General features: G+C 33.9%; 1 protein-coding gene across 1 annotated transcript in view; it reads right to left on the reverse strand.

The window, feature by feature from the left end:
* Positions 1-1597: 1597 nt before the first annotated feature.
* LOC149805029 (adenylate kinase 7-like) overlaps positions 1598-24422 on the reverse strand; it is a 44988-nt gene continuing 22163 nt past the window's right edge. Inside the window, exons 11-17 of the mRNA XM_089946718.1 lie at positions 22357-22485; positions 12741-12981; positions 11933-12199; positions 9489-9569; positions 6363-6502; positions 3339-3497; positions 1598-2452 (exon numbers count right to left, since the gene is read on the reverse strand). Coding sequence (XP_089802844.1) covers positions 2414-2452; positions 3339-3497; positions 6363-6502; positions 9489-9569; positions 11933-12199; positions 12741-12981; positions 22357-22485 — 1056 coding nt within the window. The 3' untranslated portion in view covers positions 1598-2413. The remainder of the gene's footprint in view (positions 2453-3338; positions 3498-6362; positions 6503-9488; positions 9570-11932; positions 12200-12740; positions 12982-22356; positions 22486-24422) is intronic.

The following is a 24422-nucleotide window of genomic DNA, read 5'->3' on the forward strand; positions in this document are numbered from 1 at the left end:
GCAAAAATATTTGTAAAAATAATTGTATGATCCTATTAGTGGTTAAGCTTGAACACAAGATAACAACTGCTAAAGATCAGATTGAAAGTATTAGTAAAGTTCACACTGTGTCACTAACAAACAGAATATTAATGGAATAAATGTGCCATGGTTAGATCAACTCAATCTCTCCATATGAGACCATTTGTTTTGATCATGTGACAATATGGCATCGGCATTCACCTGACTTTATATGGCGGAGTACAATGCAGGGAGCCTGTGAAACAGGGAAATTGACTAAGATTATCACACGCTGTGCATATACCACTAGATGTCATGTTTTTGGCATTAAAAATGAAATCACTAGCCCACTCCAAACCTCTAATGAATCCTGCCCCAGAGCCCTTAGACCTGGTAGGTAATTTTGTATTCAAACTGGAAAATTTAACCTCCATTAAGTCATGAAAAATAATCACAATAATTTATCTAATCCACAATATATACATTTGTTTATAGCATTCAAGAGTATGTTTATGCATGTGACATTCTTATCATTCAGAGAGTTCAGATGATGGAGTGTCACTTGTAATCTGAGAGTTAAAGGTTCAATACCTACCTAGGCCAGCTTTGAGTTGGTTGCCTTGCATCCTTGGGGAAGGTACCTTGTTCCCATTTCCTTTGCACGATATAATCAATAATGTGTTAAAAGTGCCTGAAGATTCACTTGGTTTGAATCTAAATTGTGATAAAGATGCCATCATGTAGTATAATTTGCAGTCGAATAAGAGTCCTTCTACACTAACAGCTCCCTTGCTAGGTGCTCAGCATTAAGAGGTTAGTGTTAGGACTGGTGGCCTTGTGTCAGAATAATGTGACTGGGTGGGACATCATGCCACATGTCTGCAGCATGATGCCCCAGTGCTATACATCACTACAAAATGCCACACTGCAGACATCGTAGCGATATGAGTGAAAAAGTGTTAAAGCTACATTAAAAATCCAAATCACACACCCTGGTGGCTTAAGTGGTTAGAGTGTCCGCCTCGAATGCGAAAGGTCGCGGGTTCAAAGCCCGGTCGAGTCATACCAAAGACTTATAAAAATGGCACCTGCAGCTGCCACCCTCGGTGCTCAGCATTAGGGGGTTAGTGTTGGGACTGGTCGGCCTGGTGTCAGGATAATGTGAATGGGTGGGAAATGATACAACATGTTTGCGTCATGATGTCCCAGTGCTAGACATTACTATAAACTGCCACACTACAGACATCGGGACGAGATGACTAGAACATTGTTAAAGCTATGTTAAAAATCCAAAGGCTTAAAAAAACTGTACTAACAGCTGCCTTGCTAGGTGCTCATCATTAATAGGTTAGTGTTGGGACTGGTTGGCCTGGTGTCAGGATAATGTGGCTGGGTGGGACATCATGCTACATGTCTGTGGCATGATGCCCCAGTGCTAGACATCACTATCAACTGCCACACTGCATACATCATAGCAATATGACTGAATTTGTTAAAATCTATGTTAAAAGTCCAAATCATATACACACAAACACACACACACACACACACACACACACAGAGGCCTTCTACAAGCCTGTGGAAATAAAATAAACAGTAAGAAGTACCATGGACTTTATTCAGTTCTAATTACAATTTAAGTACAGATGGTATAGTAAACAATTTACATTCTCTTTTTTCATTCATTTACAAACATATCCAAGAAAATGCAACAAATTTTAAGGGTGAAGAATACTAAGTTCAGGGTACAGAGAAAAGTACATGCAAATTGTTTGGAATGTTTACAAAATTACTAAACTGAAATCAAATTAACTAAACATTACAAAAAATGGTCCCATGAGGCAAATACCTAGATTTCAGGACAAATGAAATTGTACACCTTCAATTGCTGTTCTCTTTTATACTTGGCTTCAGTTTTCATAATGAAGGCCTTACATTAGAAGTACAAGAAGAGTTAAAACACATGATTACAAGTAAATTGCTAAGTAACTTGTGCCATACATTATTTTTAAAATTTACATTTCACTCATGTAGTGAGTTGCATGAATTAAGACCAGCACACACTCAAAAAGAGAGAAAGCCAGAAACATTTATTGAAAATATGAGGGGCAAAAAGTCACAAATATTCTGGCAGGCACCTGATGAACAGAAAATCTTCATACAATCCTTAATTCATTAATATATTAAAGGGGAGACAACAACGGCTGAATATTGATATTCCTTTAAGTCTCTGAAATACTTTCTTGTATGAGGGTATCACAGGTTAGCTTTTGTACAGCAAAACAATAAGGATCATATTCAAAATTAAAGTCTTGTTGTCTTAAAATATTTCTTAACTAGTCTGATGCAAAGCATAGCTATTCAATTATTCTTCATACACATCAGACTTCATTGAGGATTTTCAAGAATTTCCTTAGTCAACTTGTGGATTGTTCTGGAACAAGTATTCAGCCTGAAAAAAAGTAAGAAAAATAATTAAATGACGGGTGCATTGCAAAAGGTCTCGCTCTCTAAAGCATGATAGTAGGGACCTCTGCTGAAAATCAAAATCAGGTGATGGACCATAACAGCTCAGAATGATAACCTGAAATGTAGGAAATTTAACTCAAAATAAAGATGCACAATAACTGTGGCTGAAATAGCCCTTAGAATATTATACTGTGGAAAGTATAGTTACAAGAACAGGTGCTGTAACTTTTTTTTAATGAAAATGTCGAACACTTGAAATGAAACAAATTCAAAGTCTGATCACTATAAAGATGCACGCAAAATTTGGTTGAAGAGCACCAAAGTTAAGTTAGTAAGTTAAGCTGCAGAAACCAAAGTAAAGGAGGAGGACAGTTAGGAGCCAAAACCCATGTACATGATGTTGTGGAAAGAGGAAATAAGAATCACTTCAGATCTAATAAACCTTAAGCTATCCAAAATAGAAATGATGTGAACCTATAAAGAACACTGCTTTCTTGGCTTGCTCATTTTCACTTCCAGAACTGAGAGGTAAATTGTTAAAAAAACAAGCAGATAACGTTTTTCCATTTCACATATTTTGAAAATTATTCATTGCACTTTCAAAAACTGGTATTGCCTACTGCGGCAAAATTTACTTTCCCTATTTAAATAACTGCTAAAGATAGTGTACTTTAGAGTAATTCAGGCTGATTTTGTGAGCACATCGGAGCAGCTGTGTGCTTAGATCATGTACAATATCCACAAGTACAATATGTGAATAAATTTCAGCCACAGTAAATGAAAGTAGTATAGATTTATGCCAACATTCTCTCCATTGTGCAACTTTTCATTTTTAATTTTCATGATGGGGAAATTGTCCCAACACTCACCAGGTAGTCAATAGGATCATCTGGCCTGACTTTGCAGCAGTCAATTAGGCCCTGGGTCAATGTGGGCATCACATGCTTCATCAGGTAGTTTCTCAGTGGGATAGACTGTGCCTCCAGCAACTCATATTCCTCCTTCTTAACTTCATTCAGATGCTGAGTCTGAAGGATTTTTTAAAAACAAATCAGGATGAACTTGTCAATTAAAACCTTTATGCTAATATTAGGTTAAATTATGAAAATAAAAGGACAAGTCTTTAATTTTGAGGTAAGTTAAAGCTGAATTACAAGTATAAACTCTGCATTCTTTGCTATTATTCATTCATTTCCAAAAATAAAATCGGGGATTATAAAAACACCATACCTTGCTAAGTATTGAAAAAATTATTTTTTCTATTTGCAAGAGTAAAACATTCATGGCCTTCAACCTTGAATCTAATATTTTGTGCAAATATTGATCTATGTCTTTCCTATATTTTTTTTCAAAGATCATTGGACATTCAGGTCAACTAATCATCATAAGTCTTTCAGTGAAAGAAAAACGTGAACAGGACCATTCAGACCAACTAAACATCACAAGTCTTTGAGTCAAAGAAAAGCATGAACAGGACCATTCAGGCCAACTAAACATCACAAGTCTTTCAGTGAAAGAAAAACATGTGAACAGGACCATTCAGACCAACTAAACATCGTAAGTCTTTCAGTGAAAGAAAAACATGTAAATGGGACCATTCAGGTCAACTAAACATCATAAGTCTTTCAGTGAAAGAAAAACGTGAACAGGACCATTCAGGCCAACTAAACATCACAAGTCTTTGAGTGAAAGAAAAATGTGTGAACAGGACCATTCAGACCAACTAAACATCAAGTCTTTCAGTGAAAGAAAAACATGAACAGGACCATTCAGGCCAACTAAACAAAGTCTTTGAGTGAAAGAAAAACATGTGAATAGGACCATTCAGACCAACTAAACATCACAAGTCTTTGAGTGAAAGAAAAACGTGAACAGGACCATTCAGGCCAACTAAACATCATACGTCTTTCAGTGAAAGAAAAACGTGAACAGGAACATTCAGGCCAACTAAACATCACAAGTGTTTGAGTGAAAGAAAAATGTGAACAGGACCATTTAGGCCAACTAAACATCACAAGTCTATGAGTGAAAGAAAAAAGTGAACAGGACCATTCAGACCAACTAAACATCACAAGTCTTTGAGTGAAAGAAAAGCATGAACAGGACCATTCAGGCCAACTAAACATCACAAGTCTTTCAGTGAAAGAAAAACATGTGAACAGGACCATTCAGAACAACTAAACATCGTAAGTCTTTGAGTGAAAGAAAAACATGAACAGGACCATTCAGGCCAACTAAACATCACAAGTCTTTGAGTGAAAGAAAAATGTGTGAACAGGACCATTCAGACCAACTAAACATCACAAGTCTAGGAGTGAAAGAAAAAAGTGAACAGGACCATTCAGACCAACTAAACATCACAAGTCTTTGAGTGAAAGAAAAGCATGAACAGGACCATTCAGGCCAACTAAACATCACAAGTCTTTCAGTGAAAGAAAAACATGTGAACAGGACCATTCAGACCAACTAAACATCGTAAGTCTTTGAGTGAAAGAAAAACATGAACAGGACCATTCAGGCCAACTAAACATCACAAGTCTTTCAGTGAAAGAAAAACATGAACAGGACCATTCAGACCAACTAAACATCACAAGTCTCTGAGTGAAAGAAAAACATGTAAACAGGACCATTCAGGCCAACTAAACATCACAAGTCTTTCAGTGAAAGAAAAACATGTGAATAGGACCATTCAGACCAACTAAACATCACAAGTCTTTGAGTGAAAGAAAAACATGTGAACAGGACCATTCAGAACAACTAAACATCATAAGTCTTTGAGTGAAAGAAAAACATGTGAACAGGACCATTCAGGCCAACTAAACATCACAAGTCTTTCAGTGAAAGAAAAACATGTGAATAGGACCATTCAGACCAACTAAACATCACAAGTCTTTGAGTGAAAGAAAAACATGAACAGGACCATTCAGAACAACTAAACATCATAAGTCTTTCAGTGAAAGAAAAACATGTGAACAGGACCATTCAGAACAACTAAACATCATAAGTCTTTCAGTGAAAGAAAAACATGTGAACAGGACCATTCAGGCCAACTAAACATCACAAGTCTTTCAGTGAAAGAAAAACATGTGAATAGGACCATTCAGACCAACTAAACATCACAAGTCTTTGAGTGAAAGAAAAACATGTGAACAGGACCATTCAGAACAACTAAACATCATAAGTCTTTGAGTGAAAGAAAAACGTGAACAGGACCATTCAGGCCAACTAAACATCACAAGTCTTTCAGTGAAAGAAAAACATGTGAACAGGACCATCTGAAGAGCAGTGATAACAACAGTTTAAAGATGGCCACCATGGCATCATTATTATATGTCTGAATGACACCATTTTCATTTTGGACCAACTAGATCTTGGGATAAAGGTATTTGTAAAGTTTCAGGCAACAGCAGCAATAACAAACTTGTGCTAATGGATAGACAATGGATGGATGTATGTAAGACAGCCATTATATAAACTCTTCTGACCAGCAGAATAAATATCAATCATACCAACATTAATCATACAAATAATTCATACTTTGACAGCTCAAAATTATCCATATATGTCACTTAAAGAAATTCTTACATGCAATATTCATTTGCAAGGTGTTTACAATTATTAGATTTGTGAAGTTAAATCTAATATTAGATTAACATTTTTGTAAATTCATAGCCACCAATGGGAGGGTTTTGCAATCAGTCAAAATAATGTTACCTTTAGACATGCCTGACATAGTAATTTTTCAAAATGAAAACATATAATCCCTTCCAAATCTACAAAATTAAGTGCTCTCAAAAATGTACATTTATGCCCAACTACAAAAACTGATTCCTACAAAAATATACGAATTCATGTATATAGGACACTAATGTTTGTGTGTGAATATGAATTACCCATTCTTCCTGCCTCCTCTTTCTTTCAGCAGCCTCAGCAGCCTCCATTCTCTCCTTCTCTGCCTTTTCCTCTGCCTCTTTCTTCAGTCGTGCCTCCTCTTCTAACTTCTTTATCTCTGCCAGCTCCTCCTCTGTTGGACCTGTCAAAGATTACATCTTTCAGCACATGTCAGTTGCTTTCTTTTCTTAGTAATTTTCCACTGACATGTAAGTTTGAATTTATATTACACTGATATGATTATAGATCAACTTAAAACAGGATATTCAAACCTGGAAACTGCAAATAGTGGAATTTCACTAATTTTGTGCTTTTGCAGCAGACTGGCAATTTTGCTGATTTTTCTAGGCTTTTTAAAATTTGCAGATTTTTTTTTAGACCTCATCGAATTTTCTGAGTGCTATTGGCCAATAAATGCCAAGTTTTCAAATCTTGGTGGTCAGATCTGAATTACATCTAGATTGTGATCTTTAAATACATGTAGATATTACATGGCTGCATGTAAAGTAAAATGTTTTGAGTAGTAGCAAAAACAAAATTTTAAATACATGTATTGCAATTATATAGTCCATAAAGGATGTAAAACTTGCACCATTTTATTTAGGAAATACAATATATCATATGATGGTTTTTTGATGACAATTCCATTTCAATATAACCATCCATTCATGAGATAAAGTAATAACATGATCTTCAAGATGGCCACCATCTTGATCATACTGCATGTCAGACCAGCAACATTTTCACTTTAGACCAGTTAGACACCATAAGAATTATTCTTATGGAAAGCCCATATGGAAATGACTTTCCATTCAGATGGAGGGCAGTAACAAGATTTTCAAGATGGCAGCCAGATTGGCTATGAGGTCAACACCATTTTCATTAAAGACAAACTAGACATCATATTAATAAGTCTTTCAGTGGAAATTCCATCTTGATATGACCATCCATCTAAAAGGATCTGCAATAATATGATTTTCAAGACTGCCACCATGGCTACCATATGGGCTTTAGTTTAAGATACTTTTCCTTTAGGGGCAAACTAGACATCACAAGAAGTCATCCAGTGAAAACAAGATGTCAATATGACCTTCAATTCAGGAGGAATAGCAAAAACAAGATTCAAGATGGCTGCCATTGTGCTCATATTAGATGTCAGATCAGCACCATTTTTATTTACATGTATGACCAAAACGACATAATGATAAGTCTTTAAGTGAAAATCCCATTACACTTTACATGCAACCTATTATTATCAGGCTCAGTAGTGACAATAATATTTTCATGAGGGCTGCTGTGGCAATATCTAACACTAATGAGTAGTTTATCAAACTCATTCACAAATGTGATCGAAGTAGGCAAGGGAAACAAGTGAAATGCATAAATGATACATGATACATAATGGAGAAGGGAGATCCAAAGTTTGTAGTGAACTTAAAATTCCCAAATTGGCACTCAAAGGTTTGGTCAAGGATGAGTAGAAATTTCAGTATCTCTTGCATCAAAATAGTTGCATAACAATTGTATTAATAGAACAGTAACTTATTGAGCTTTTACATTGTTGTTTCTCTAAATATATGTCCATCAGTTAAAAAAAAGAATCTGGTTTTATTCTGAACAAAAATAAAACTAAAATGTATCCATTCACATGCAAAAGGTATTGATGTAGTACATAATTATTTTGCCAGCATACTTATGATGTGTGTTGATACCATGAAGTAATGTTTTTAACAATCTTTCAAAGATTGGTTACCTGGAAAAGTAATTTATGCAGAAATGGGAATAACTTCATTAGAAAATGCTATTTATTGTCAATTATTCCCAATACAATTATCTCAGGTTTTCTTAACCATTTAACCTGCCACCCACCCACCAATTCTTAATTTTAATGTTCATCTCTTTCTTAATATTTCAGACTTCTCTGTAACTCACATCCTAGCTTATGATTTAGTATTATATAGAGCTCCCCATTACATCATGGATTAACTATTATAATGTTTGCAATTCACAACAGAAGACTGGGAAGTGAAACAAGTCAGTTCCCTATACAATTCGCAATGACTGCTAAAATCTAAACGTTTGCAGTGAATATTGTAATAATCATTAGATCTGCTTAGCAATAATACAGGCCTTAAATTTCCTGCTCAGTTAAGCTAGGGCTTTGAATTATAAAAAACACACCTAAAAAGTCTGATGACTTGTTCATCAAAACATCATTATGTTTAATGTCTTTATTGTCACGATACCTTTTCATACCATTATTTAAAAAATTACAATGTTTTGTATCACATGATCTGATTTAAATGCATAAACATCTCATTTTCTGATGAGGAGATAAGAAAACCCATTTTAAAAGTCATACTTTAAATCCTCCTGTGTCACTTCTTTTGATAAAACCTAAAATGTACCCATATGACATGGATGCTGCCATCAACATGATGCAATGAATGTATAAAGTTTTATGATAGACTGGAGACCATACTTCTGTAATTGTTTGTCAGGAGAATAGCAAAAATCAGACTTGGGTCTTAATTTCTTAATATAATACCTTATATAAAACCAATGAATGATGTTACTGGCTGGAAACTAAAAGGCCATGTTCTAAGTTACACTAGGACTATAACCTTATAAATGTTTGCCTCATAATTGGTGAAAATCAAACTCAACCTATATTATACTTCTTCTTAATGTTAAACTTCATTCTAAATCTGAATTAAGTTTACATTAGACATGCAGTCATAAACTCAATAAATAAAAAATTGCAGAAAAAGTGAAAACTGATCTTGACCATATTCATCTCATAGTAGAGCCTCATACCAAATTCTATCCATTAGGTCTTCAAGAGTGCAAATGAAAGGAAAAGTGCAAAGCCATTCTGGGACCAAAACTCTGTCAAAATATTTGGGAAAACAATTAAAACTGAACCTAATCTAAGTCTTCTCAATGTAAAGCTTTGTACATGTACACAATTTCAATTTAATCTATGAAGTCCTTAAACTGTTACTCAGTGGAAACAAAATCTGTGACATGTGACACAATGTGGTGTGATGAGACTGGATGACACAAATAATACTGTATGTCCCCTTGACAGATATGGGTTTTTAACATAACAGTCAGATTATACTCACCATAATTTCTTGGTTTACCAATAATAGCTGAAATTTTTTCAACTGTCTTTTTCATCTGTGGTGAACTATCCTTTGTTACATCTGCAAAAGTTTTTAAAAAAATTATTATGCAAATTCAACAAATACAGCATTCAATTTCACAATAAATTAAAGACCAAATTTTAGCTTCTCATGGGTCGGTGGTTCTTTCCAGGGTTTTCCCAGGTTCTTCCTCCACCATTAATACTGGCTGCCATGTATAGCCTATCGTGTGCTGAAAAATGGCATTAAACCCTAAAACTAACAACAGCAACAAAGACCAAATTTACAACTAGTCCTGTTTATCACATTGAGTTATGGGTCAAGACCCATCTATCACAAGTTAGAAGATGAATAACCAAGATGAAGACATATTCTATCACAATTTTTTTCTTGCACCTAATGATCAAATAATCCGTATGCCCAATGAGAAAGAGAGAGAGCGAGAGAAAATGACAGACAGACATATGTCTTCACGATTGTAAATATGTATTGTTCACTTACCTGATGACTGATTTTACTTGTGTACAAGTGCAGTACCATATTCCATTATCAATTAATACCACTAATTAAGTGATTCCTTCTAATTTTTGTTTCCACTTCCATTATTACAAGAATCACATGGCTCTGTAGTGGTATTTACATGCTAATTAAATAAGCTATGGCTGTATTCAGTCATTCCAATATAACACCTGTTTGAGGTCAAGATTCTGCAGACCAGATCAGATTAGCAAGGCTACCAATAGGGAAATGAGGCTACCCATGGGTATTATGAATACTGTACCATATAATTAAAGGAAACGCCAGGTGGTTACTATTGTAAATTTCTCAGCCAGTGTCATTTTTTAATTTGATAATGGAAACGACAGCAAAATAAAGTACATCTAGCATGAACAAAGATCAAAAACAGTTGCCGCCTAAGTACAGGAAGAATATATGTACTTTAAACAAAATCTTAATTGTTGGGAATGAAGAGGTTGTGATGCTTGCAAAGAAAATCAGACAGCATGCAAAATGGTCATTCTTGGAATTTAACCTAATGGAGACTATATGGATATAACTATTGTGAATATTTAAACCCTGAAGGACTATGGTATATATTTTCATGGTTTATATTTACTATTTCATTTATTAATGGTTTGTCTCTTTGACAAAAGCTTCAGCAACATGGGGGCAATAAGTTAAAAAAAAGAACTAAATCCATATTTCAGACCATATTTGATTTTGATCACGAGGTACAAAAAAAAAATGAGATGGAATACATATGCATTCTTCTCGTCATATCTCTCTCCCCTCCCCCGGAAAATGCATTTTAGTATTAATGATGCAATTTCCCTATCTGAAATAGTATACATTGATACTTTTAATATTTATGAAACTGGAAGTTATTATAATTTAATTCCACATAGCATCGCAAGTTTTATCCTATCTGTAACTCAATAAATTTTTGGGTCATTATATGTAGATAAAAGTACATAACACATTTAAAATACTTCTTGTGAAACAAATTAGGTACTTTTAGTTACATTTAATGATCCTGACTGGAAAGGTTACTGAGTTACAGATAAAATCACGATGCTGTGTGGAACAAGGTGAAAAACACAATCCGAGGTTTTGATCTGGCCTCGTCTTATACTCAGCATTGACTTATATAAGGATGAATGACAGAAAATGTGCCAAATTTGCTGATTCGACTTATACTCCACATAGACTTACAGGCCAGCAAATACGGCATGTCAAAACAAAATTAACTGGTAAACTTAGCATGTCTATATACCATCATCCCATACACAATCACAACCACACAGACATTAAATAAAACTTTACACAAAGTTCTGGTCTTTACAATCCAATAAAATCAGAATTCAGTAAACATCCACTTTCCAATACTAATGGTTTAGTCATGATTCCTGAACAATTACACACATTGCAAATGAGGATCCAGACATTTTTCAAAGGTGTTCATATATCTAAGAAACAAATAGTTTGCTTAATATAAAATGGATAATTATCTTTGCTTTTCTCTGAAAGTGTACTTTTTGTAACTGGAAAAGATGATGACAGATTTACTGAAATCCCTGATGCACAAAATATACCCTGTAATAATGTATAATGCATACCACTGTATAGCCATGTCAATACTCTGTATATAAGGACCTGGCCTTTAGTGTGGTACACTTGCATAGCTCCTGCAAAATGAAGTGCACTACACATTCATAACTCATACAAAATGAGGATCTTCCATTTAGTGCAGCACATTTTCACAGCTCCTGCAAAATGAGGACATTGCCTTCAGTGAAGTACACTTTCATAACTCCTCCAAACAAAGACCTTCCCTTCAGGACATTTTCATAGCCCTTGCAAAAAAAACAGCACTATGAAGATGGATCAGTTTTTCATTCAATAAATGCTGGAATAAAAGTTACCAATTTTCACAGGGAAAAACTCCAGCTCATCAAAGTAGTTAAGAACTGTGTCCTCCTCTGTACTGATAGCTCTGTAATGATCAAGACGGCGTATCAGGCCCTCTTCAGTGTTATGGGTTCCAGCAACAGCACTTTCTGGCAGATTCATCACACGGTTTTTCAAAAACTCATCAGTAGCCTCCAAACAGATGACAACCTCTGGCATGATTAGTTTATCATAATTCTCTTGTTTTGATGCATCTTCTGCCTCCTCCTCTTCCTCAGACACTGTGAATGTGATAATCACAATTTATGGAACAATGGAAGAACATGACAGAAAAGTTCATGTCAGTTATTTGTAATGCACTAAATCAGTTTCATAATTTGCAAGCAATGGCAAGCTTCACACATAATCATGACTTCAGCATAAATTACATGTGAAAATGAGGACTCATTTAAGATTTCTGCTCATCAAATTATAAATAACACTTTCTTTTACAAGCAGCTAGTATAAAAAATAAAAGTGATATTAAAAATGTGCATATTCAGTATTTTTTATACTTTCAATGTTGGACTTGCTTTTTTACTACATAATGAATAAACTCATGTGCAATATCAAGCTACAACATTCCTTTAAAACATTATGAATTTCGTGACAAAGTATGAATTGAATATGAACTTGTTATACATATTATCAGTTGAGTTGAACGAAAGTGTATCAGGTTATGTTATAAAGCATGCAATAATCTTAAACCTGTTGTCTTAAACTTTGCAATATTTTTTTCTTCCTATGTCTCACTCTGTTCTCAAATTTCTTTTTATTACTTGCCTTGAAACAACTCCTTTGCTTGTTCTATGGTTTTTGGGAAACCGTCAAGTATAAATCCTTGATTCTGACACATGACAGAGCGGAGTTTCTCATGGAAGAATGTTATGATGTATTGGTCCTCGATCCGGCCATTATTATTCTCTTTTCCCTCATTAATGGCATCAAGAAGTTCTTTGGCTTCCTGGGCTTTTGACTCATCTTCCTCTTCATCTTCATTGTCAGCTCTTGTGGATAGGGATTGCTGCATTTTTCAAAAATTGATATAGTTAAATATCAAATATTTGGATTAAAACTACCTATTTGTTTTCCAATACCATGTTACACTTTTTACTATAACAACAAAATACTTACCGTATGTACACTAGCTTACAATTAGAGTCCAACCACAAACTGCACAGACCCAGATCTGCCATCTCATAATGCACCCTCAGATCTGGGTCTGTGCAGTTTGTTAGGAGTAATCAATATGATAAACACAGACCCTAATCTGCAGGCACATTATGCTATGGCAGATCAGGATCTTCGATGTTTAATCTAGTATATGTTATATCTCCTGTATCCTCTCTTACAAGTTGAATCTAACAGCACTAAACAGACCCAGATCTGTCATTGCATAATGTGCCAGCAGATTTGGGTCTATGTGGTTTATTAGGATTAATCAATAAAACAAACGTTACAGACCCTGATCTGCTGGTGACTTATGTGATGGCAGATGGCAGATCAGGTCTATGTTGCTTGCAGTTAGACCAAACTTGTAAGTGAGCATATAAGGTATGTATTAGAGCTGAAACAAATAGCTGAATGTTAAATCAGAATACTCTTTTTGGTAAATATTCTAACAGAAACTTAATACTTGAACATTCGTTTGTTTTCCTTGTGAGTTTGGTAGCATTTTGTACAAGCAACAAATAAGAAAAAAGTAAACTATGTCATGTCAAACCAATTTACATAGTAACAACTTTAAACTTGCTAAATCACCTGAAATTGAAATTCAAATTCCCACTCTTAATGTAATCAAATGGGCAAAATTCTAACATAGTCACATCACTCACAATATTGTCATTTCTTGTCACTGCAATTCAGGCACTCCGATACAGCAAGCAAATAAAGAACATGGAATAGAATAGGGGGGTTGCTACATTTACATTTTTACAGTACAATACCGTATTGAGTTTTTAATTGTATCAAAAAGTATATAACTCCTGTATCCTGCTTTAATTACCAATATATAAAGTGTAAATTGTCTAACTTTACTCAGATCCCTCTAATGCCCACTATATGCCATACATACATAAGTCTGAATCAACTGCAAATTGCATAGATCCGGATTTGATACTGTCTAATGTGTCAGCAAATCTGGGTCTATGTAGTTTGTCCAAATAATGAGTAAAACAAGCAACATAGATCCTGATCTGACAGCAAATCATGTGATGACAGATCGGGGTCTATGTTTTTGACAGATTCGACTTGTGTGTGTCTCTGTGTGATTTGGATTTTTTTTGTTGTTGTTGTTGTTGGGTTTAACGCCATTTTTCAGCACATGATAGGCTATACATGGCGGCCAGTATTAATGGTGGTGGAAGAACCCCGGAAAAAACTACCTACCCTCGAGAAGCTACTGGCAAGCTTTCTCACATACCCATATTGGCTGAATCCAAGACTCGAACCTATGCAGACAGAGGTGAGATGGCAGTGATCCATAATGGAGAGCGTTTTAGACCACTCGGCCACTTGGGGCCCCAATTTGGATATTTAACATAGCTTTAACAATTTTTCAGTCATATCGCTAGGATGTCTGCAGTGAGACAGTTTATAGTGTTGTCTAGCACTGGGGAATCATAACACAGACATGTAGCTTGATGTCCCACCCAGTCACATTATCCTGAGCAAGTCGACCAGTGCTAAAAATAAGTTCTTAATGCTGAGTTCCTAGTGAAGCAGCTGCTAGTGCCAATTTTCGGTAAATCCCTCTTTACTCATTAAGTCAATGGTCTACTCTAAAACTTGTCTGCATCAGGAATCCAGTTCTCCTTGTACCTAATCATTGTTTCATTATACTGTATTATGACATAAGCACATAAATAGATAGGCAATATCACACATAATGCAATGTACATCAAATAAATGGGGCCAAAATCCATGTAAAGGTTTCAGATAAATCAACTACTTATCATGTCTGAATTCAAGTAGTTTCTTAGAGCTTAGCAGAAACTCCTTTTGTCTGAATTGGGCATTTTATGGTCAGTCAAAGAGTGAATTATGTCAGACATATCCGGCATATATGGCAAATTCCTGAGACCTGCAATCAACATATCATCAAAATTTAATTAAATTAAAGTGGTCACATGTCAAGTGATTTTGATGATGAACATACTGAATCCCAGAATTGTTTTTGTTGAACCCACATTTAACTGAACAGGTAATCAAGTTTATGCTCTTCTTTGCTACTTGTCTTCATCACCAATAGAACATTAACTTTATGGCCTGAACTGACTTTGAAGATAAACAGAGAAAATAACACCTACATTCATTTTATGTTTAGTCATGTATGTATGTTTGGGGGGGGTATCAATATATACCAAAGTAAATAAAAAAACAATGACGGATTTGATGTCCTTATTAATACAGATGAATAACCAAAATCCTCTCTCAATATATTCAACTAATATTTCAAAAGAAAAATTTTGTATCCATTTCAGCTCTTATAAATAATATTGCTTTCAAATTATAATTTATATCATTCAAAGGAAACGTATCCATTCTGCTAAATAAAGTATGGTAATAACAAATGTTAAGAATTGCGAGTATTATTTTATATTCAGTGAAACATTATCATTTTGATATTGAGACTGCTAAATTTAAGGCATATTCTATTTAATGTAAAACAATGTTCTATGATTAACTGAAAAGAGAACATGTTTAGACCAAGCTAAGAGTAAGAGAAATGAGAACATGTTTAGAGCAAACTTTCTAAGATCAAGAGAAAAGAGAACATGTTTAGAGCAAACTTTCTAAGATCAAGAGAAATGAGAACATGTTTAGAGCAAACTTTCTAAGAATAAGAGAAGTGAGAACATGTTTAGAGCAAACTTTCTAAGATCAAGAGAAAAGAGAACATGTTTCGAGCAAACTTTCTAAGATCAAGAGAAAAGAGAACATGTTTAAAGCAAACTTTCTAAGATAAAGAGAAAAGAGAACATGTTTAGAGCAAACTTTCTAAGATCAAAAAGAAAAAAGAACATGTTTAGACCAAGCTTTCTAAGAGTAAGAGAAATGAAAACATGATTAGAGCAAACTTTCTAAGATCAAGAGAAAAGAGAACATGTTTCGAGCAAACTTTCTAAGATCAAGAGAAAAGAGAACATGTTTAAAGCAAACTTTCTAAGATAAAGAGAAAAGAGAACATGTTTAGAGCAAACTTTCTAAGATCAAAAAGAAAAAAGAACATGTTTAGACCAAGCTTTCTAAGAGTAAGAGAAATGAAAACATGATTAGAGCAAACTTTCTAAGATCAAGAGAAAAGAGAACATGTTTAGAGCAAACTTTCTAAGATCAAGAGAACATGTTTTGACCAAGCTTTCTAAGATCAAGAGAAAAGAGAACATGTTTAGACATAGCTTTCTAAGATCAAGTAAGGAGAACATGTTTAGACCAAGCTTTCTGAATTCAAGTGAAAGGATAACATGAGAAAGGATAACATGTTTAAACCAAGTTTTCTAAGATCAAGTAAGGAGAACATGTTTAAACCAAGCTTTCTAAATTCAAGAGAAAAGAGAACATCTTTAGACCAAGCTTTCTCTGTTAAAGTGAAAAGATACATGTTTAGACAAAACTTTCTAAGATCATGAGAAAAGAGAACATGTTTAAACCAAACTTTCTAAGATCAAGTGAAAAGAGAACATGTTTAGACAAAACATTCTAAGATCAAGAGAAAAGGAAACATGTTTAGACAAAACCCTCTCTGTTAAAGTGAAAAGAGAACATATTTAAACCAAGCTTTCTAAGAGTAAGAGAAAAGAGAACATGTTTAGACCCAGCCTTCTATGAACTAGTGAAAGGACAACATGTTTAACCAAGCTTTCTATGATCAAGTGAAAGGAGAACATATTTAGACCAAACTTTCTCTGTTAAAGTGAAAAGAGAACATGTTTAGACCAAATGTTCTCTGTTAAAGTGAAAAGAGAACATGTTTAGTTCAAGCTATCTAAGAGTAAGAGAAATAAGAACATGTTTAGACAAACTTTCTAAGATCAAGTGAAAGGAAAACATATTAGACCAAGCTTTCTAAGAACAAGAGAAAAGAGAACATGTTTAGATCAAGCTTTCTAAGATCAAGTGAAAGGAGAACATGTTTAGACCAAGCTTTCGATCATGAGAAAAAAAACATGTTTAGACCAAAATTTCTCTGTTAAAGTGAAAAGATAACATGTTTAGACCAAGCTTTCCAACAGCAAGACAAACAAGAACATGTTTAGAGCAAACTTTCTAAGATCAAGTGAAAGGAGAACAAGTTTAGAACAAGCTTTCTAAGATCAAGAGAAAAGAAAACATGTTTAGACCAAACTTTCTCTATTAAAGTGAAAAGAGAACTTATTTAGACCAACCTTTCTACGATCAAGTGAAAGGAGAACATGTTTAGACCAAATTTTCTAAAATCAAGAGAAAAGAGAACATGTTTAGACCAAATTTCTCATTCTGTTTTCATTAAGTTGACTAACTACCATAAGTACAGCAAATTGTTGACCAATCTGTCTCAGTGGTATAGTATGTGAGCCTGGTATGAATATCTGATTGATTAGGTCTATTGTCATCTTATGAACAGTGTTGTTAAGGAAGAGGAGTGGGGGGGGGGACTTTCTGAGTTAATATCATTGCAATTCTGATACAATACATTTATATCCTTTAGCATGCCATGTCACTGCCAAGAAGTAACATCATTTTTGCATCATCACAACATAGTTCTGGTAGGATTAAAATCACAGAATGTAACTGTGATTGCAGAAAAACATTTTTTAAATGTAGTTCAAAAAGGTTGTAAATGAAAATCATGCAAACTTAGTATTCTGTATGGGTCAAATGAATAATACTGATATAACACATATGTTTATACAAACCATTCCCATTAATATGTAATCCAGACAGTGATTTTGTATTGTCTGATATCATTGTGGCATGTTTAGATTCAATTTAGATGAAAAGAAAACCTTGTAAATATGAAATAAACACTTTTTAATATTTTATAGTTTTTTTTCAATATAAACATGACATTAGGTTTTGCTAAAATATTAATATTAACATACATGTGATATAAATGTCTGGTCAAGTCAGGATAGATCAGGAAATTCCCAAATGTGGACCCTTTCTTTGACCCCAAATGAGGGAAGATTATCACTGAATCGATTGTTAACATGCAAATATACAAAAATTACAACTATTGAAAAGTCATGTAGAAATATTAGCATAAATGTACTATGTTGGAAGAAGAATCAGAAGAAAAAAAATCAGAAAAAAGTAATTCACTGATAATTTTGCATACACAGGAAATTTCAGTGAGTGAAGGGAACTCAGAAGAAAAACCCTCCCTTGCAAGAGCTTCACATGTATGTACTGAATATCCATTATTTGTTATTCAAATTTTATTTTATGCAAGTCCATGAATTAGTGCATTTTCAAAGATAAAAAACCTTTATAATTCAACACAGACATCAAATATAACAAATTTCTGCTGACTCCAATTTGCTAGAATGCAAGAAAACTTTGACTTTTCAGACAAAAGCAATATTCCAAAGTTTGTGAAATTTATATCATCCATGAAAAACAATAAATATCATCAACCTAATAAATTTGATATTTAATACATTTTAATAAACTTGAATCATTGATCTTTAAATTTCAGCTGATTCTCAACATTAGTCAAGTTTATTTCTGTCTTTACCACCCACCTATTCACTCTGCTTCGGTATGACCTCTGTTAGGTAATAATAATAATAATAACAATGATAATAATAATGATAATAATAATAATAATAATAATAATAATAATAATAATAATTATAATAGAATTTTGTGCAAAAACAATCTTAATTTGTTCTACATCCAGTAGCCATAGTAATGACAAACAATGCAGATAATTAAACGCAGCCTAAGTCAGCTCTGTATCAAGCTGAATAGCAAATTTGACTGAAATACAGTAATACTAAATGGAATTCTTGCATAGAAATTAAAGTGGGTGACAATCAGGGTTATAACACCATGCAATAATGAATACTAAAAACAAAACTCAAGCAATGTTTCATCAGTATCATGGCTCTGTCTAAAATGCAGTAATAACTAATGAAGTTATTGTGTGGAAATGAAAGTAGGATAGATGAACAGAAGGAAAGAATGATAGAAGCACAGACAAATTGCAAATTTAATCTCCCCCATTTTCTAAAACAAGCAAGAGACAATAAGTCAGTTATAATCCTGTTTATGACAGAGCAATGTTATTAATAGTAGCTGTCACAGAATTATCTAACAAAAGCTCCAATTGGCTGATACTGGTAATGGATGACCAATGTGTTTCAATGATCTATCATTTATCCAATTAAACAGTTTATAAACAAAATATAAAAGACAAATACTGTCAACATTTAAATTTATGTAAAATCATGATAAAATGCTTGGACATTTCGTTTTTTTTGTGATCATTGTAATTATTGGCTTTTAAATTCAAACCAACTGCTAACAGCATAAACCCTGGTATGTCACTGTCTAATGTGCCAGCAGATTTGGATCTGTGCTCTTTAGAATTGGATCAAACTTACGAGGAAGTACAGATGTATATATGGTTATCTTCCATATTTTGATTAATTACCATGCCACTTATTCTGGCTATGAGTGAATCAAGACACTGTCTGCCATTACAAAATAATTTTGTTTTTCATACACTGAACAAATCCAAGGAAAAGGGGTCATTTAGGGTGAATCAGTTTCTGCTTAAAAGAATTTTGGCAATTAAATGCTGAAATAAGGCATAATGTTTGGCACTTTCCACAAGTTTATGTTTACTACAAATTCAGATCGAATTCTTGCAGTTTTTCTTTCAATGGTATTTTTCTACTGAATTTTCAAATAAACTGAGTGCAATGTGTCTTCACCCCAAATGACCTTTGACTTTATGCAATTGGACTTATCAGTATTTAAAACAACTAAGTAACAGATGTCACAAAATATCAAATGTCAAAGCATCAACTCCAAAAACACTTGGCGTTAAACAACGATCAGAATCTTACCGTGTATCTTTCATATTTGGTAACGATTTTGTACTAGTCACAAAGAAAAGTGAACATTATTCTGACCACTGATCCAAATTAAGGTGGTTACCTTAATGAATAAGACAGAGGAACTTAACAGGTATATATATATGCATTTACTTATTACTCCCCATGATGCATCATTATTGTTCTCAGAAAGGGAAAGATAAATTAAATTCTGAAGGAGAAGGATAAGGACAATTACTTTTAAAGGCTATCTTTATGAATGTGATAAAAAGGATGAAAACTGGTTACTTAAAATATGATTTTGTGTGCAAAGGACATGCCATTGCAAAACATAATAATGGAAACTTTTGCAAAATATTACAAAGACATTAACTACATCATTGACTTTACTATGATACAGAGAAGATTTTGCAGTATTTCAATATTTATGATTTTGCCAAGTTCTGTATACAAAATACTTAAAGTACAAATTATATACTTTAAAGTGCTGTGAAAAATATATGTGAAAATTAGCTCATGGTTTTAAATTACAGTATAACTACTGAAAAATTGTCATTCTTCTCAAAACCATAACTATTTTATGACAATAAGAAATAATTAATTCAAAGTTACTCACTTATCTTATTAACTCAATGACAAAACAACAACAGCCATCCTCAGATGACATATTCCCCATTCGCCCACTGATATAAAGATTCCTACTGGAAGTGCACCATAGTTCAGAGCCCCCAATTTGTATACTACTTATGCTAGTACCTTATGGTGCATCATTCTCAATTAATATGTCTCTTACATGTATGACTCACTATGTTACCATGAAAATATTTTTAAAAAATTTTAATTCTAAAACTTCTATTGACCATAAGATGCATCTACACAACTTGACTGACACGTGTACTAAGTTTTGGTTGATATATCTTGAACAGTCTGAGAGTTATGCTCCTGGAATAAAGGAACTGTCACCACCAGTTCCTTTAAGAAGTGTATTCAAGCCCATCACGATAGAGATGATATCATTTTTTTGAGTCTTCAACAGAGGAAACACAGGATGGTCAATCCCAGTATATCATCTCTCTGGACATCAAAAAGGGGTTGCTTTCATTATGAAGCTGCTCATGTGGGCTGATGCAACTAACCCTGCCAGCTGACCACCTAGGTGAGTGAGATTGCTAATCCTTCTAGAATTTCTTGGAGGTGAGGAAAGCTCTCCACCCCACCTGTCCTTTGTTTGCCTTGGCAAGAGGAGACAAACAGGTCCATGTCTACACTGCCTTAGAACCAAAGGAGGGACAACCAGGGCACCATTGGGGGGGGGGGGATTCATATCGCATTACATTTTCCCTGAGTGCTTCAACATGATCTGCTGATTCCATATGTCATGTCAAAATTTGATGTGCAAAAGTTTTCAGTGATAAACAGATTATCTTTTTTACATCCTCAACAAAAAATACATAACATCTTTCATTTGGGTTCTTTCCATAACCAGTTGTAGGTACTCTACCACTTGGCCACTTATCTTGGAATTTTGTTTCCATCTTTTTTGGGCCTTCAGTTCCCTTTCCATGAGCCGAGTGCACAAGGTGCTGGCTAGTTCTAAGCAATCACTTTCTGCATCATCAATATTAAGATGCAAGCTTTCCCCTTGCTTTATAGTACCAAACATAGCAGATGATCTTACTGTCACCCTTACTTTACCTAAGAAATTGTTTCACTGCTATTACACTCTACAAATTTCTGTTATGACTGATCATAGAACAATATGTTATACTCCTTTAGGAGACAATTACATCAGAACCCCTGGAGAGTTTATACAATCACAGCAAAGATGAATCGTATAGATGCTTTTATTCAATACTAAATCTACCTTAGCAATGACTAATCAAGATCTGTGGCAAAATGGACAAAATGGCTTTAGTTTGATAAATCATTTTTTGAATTTTTAAGAAGAAACAAAAATGTTCACTGGCTATGACAAATTGCAGGAACTTCAGGTAATCTACGTGACCTTTACCCAATAAGGTTTTAGAAGTTGCATGATTAGTGATCATTTTTTGGGAAACTCACAATCACACAGCCAGGATGCATCTTTGTATATGTTAATAAAGAAAATCCTCTTGGTGTCTGATAATTAGTGAACCACACTATCTCAGATTTGGACAAGCTTAGTGTATCCTTTTGGTGTTTGATGATAAGTGAACCACGCTGTCTCACATTTGGACAAGCTTAGCACTCAGTGTTATAATAAGCACTGCCTGTGGTGAGGTTAATTAGTGGCCTATTGTTTATTCAAGCTAAGATTAGCTGGTAGCTAGTAGTTACAGAGAGGAGAGTGGAAAACTATCAATTACACTTACCAGTTCTTCAAGTTTCTCATCAATAACATCCTTTATTTTGATGTGGTGAAGTTTGAATATATTGCAGAGCTGGGTAACAATAGTAGTTTTTCCAGAGGCTGGGGGCCCAAGGATACAGACTCGAATTGGCTGGAAAGAAAGAAAAACTCTTTACATTAATCTCATGTCTATCAGTGGAATATAAATACTGAAGTATCAGAAAATTACAAAGATTGTTGTACCATATTGTCGGTAATTTGTTGTGCATTAGTTAAGTATTTAAACCTATACTGAAAATGTTGTAGACAAGTAGGAGCAAATTAGACAGCAAACCTTTCATGGACAATTTTGGCCCTATAATAAAAGGAACAAAATAATTATGAGAAAGTGAAAATTTGAACTGTAACAGCATACCCTCTTTACATGTCAATGATCATAGACATTAAAAAATATACATACATTTCATCAATCAGTCTGATTGGCTTACACCGTAATATTTACCCTTTTTTGACGACTTTTCAATTTTCATTGAGTAAAACACAGGTACACATGAAAGTGCTTTTAGCTTAAATTGATGATGTTTTGACTTTCATTTCCGTCAGGATCATTTAAGATGTTTGCAAAGGTGTAACACCAGAGACAAAACCAAGAAAAGTTGAATCAAAATAATGAAGTACCAGAAAATTAAAATGATCACAGTATTGGTACCAAGTTGTCTGTAATATTTTGTACACAGTGTCCAACAGTGGCAAAATGAGACAAAGTAATCAGATATAAAGTATAAACAATATACACCTGCTATTCATAATGTAGTCAAATTTTCATGGGGTACCAACTGTTGTAGATTTCATTGTTGACCTGAACTATAAATTTAATGATCAAATGAAAAAATTATCCACAATCTTTGGTAAATGTTGATGGGAGAAAACTCAGAACATTAACAGATAAACTACCTGTCTTGGTCACTGTGACCTTGATAAAGGCCTCACAATATTGAAATTATTAGGTTATTTGTCTCATTAAGGGCAACCTAATTGTAAAGTTTACTGAATGCATATTAAGTAGTATGGAACTCAAAATGGTTTGTAATTCTTTTAAGGATGGAATGAAATAGTGCCAGAAAATGTGGATCTTATTTGCCTTTATCAGATCAATACATGTGATTCTACTAGAGTCAGACCAAAAATACCATTTCAAAGTTTGTCTATCATAATACCCTTTTATAGTTTTAATCTACCGATTTTGAAAACTGAAAGAATTTTACAAGCTCTTATAAACAAATTCATATATACTGTATTTATACATTCTATATGTTCTATCAACACAGATTAGAGAAACTAACCAGAACCACTCTACTAGGACCATAAATATTCCACCTATACAATGACTGGTGCAATGATGCATGTCAGAGCAATAGGACTGGAATTGTTCAGGAACTGCTGACATGTTTAACTTAGCTTTGGAATTTGGGGAGTTAAAGGCCAAATGTGAGATGTTTGAAGGTGTCATAAGTAATGAAGGGATAAAAGGTGGTTTATCATGATAAAATCTGCTGACCTTTGGTTGAGGGGAGGTTAAAATGTCGAGACCAATAAAAAAATGATTACGGCAGACACACTAGAGTAATTATTTTGAAATTATTTCGTGTTTAATTTTTATTGTTTTGTTCAATATGTTTTAAGAGGGCAGTTCTTACTTGTTGAAATGTATACTTTCTCTCCATAATAAGAAACCAGTGGCTAAGAAATGTTATTTCAAAAATGCTTGGATATCCGACTTAAAGCATGTGCAGGGGAATAGCAAAGGTCCTGAGTTTGCACTGTGTGCTTTAAAGGTATACATCTTTTGTATGTCATCAACTATTTTGAAGATTTCAAGTACTTAAATAAGTTCAAGCCAATGATAAAATATAGTAGTTTAAAATATGTTATAAGATAATTAATTTTTTTAATAGTTGGGATAAATGATTCATAAAAGCATAAATACATTATGTATTTTTTCATTGTTTATTTCAAGTCTAAATCAATCTCTTTTTGATTTACAGAGGTGAAACTTGCCAACAGATTTTCAGATCTGAGCCATAACGA

This window comes from Sinohyriopsis cumingii, chromosome 2, assembly GCF_028554795.1.
Source record: "Sinohyriopsis cumingii isolate HCF-2022 chromosome 2, ASM2855479v2, whole genome shotgun sequence".
Taxonomy (NCBI): domain Eukaryota; kingdom Metazoa; phylum Mollusca; class Bivalvia; order Unionida; family Unionidae; genus Sinohyriopsis; species Sinohyriopsis cumingii.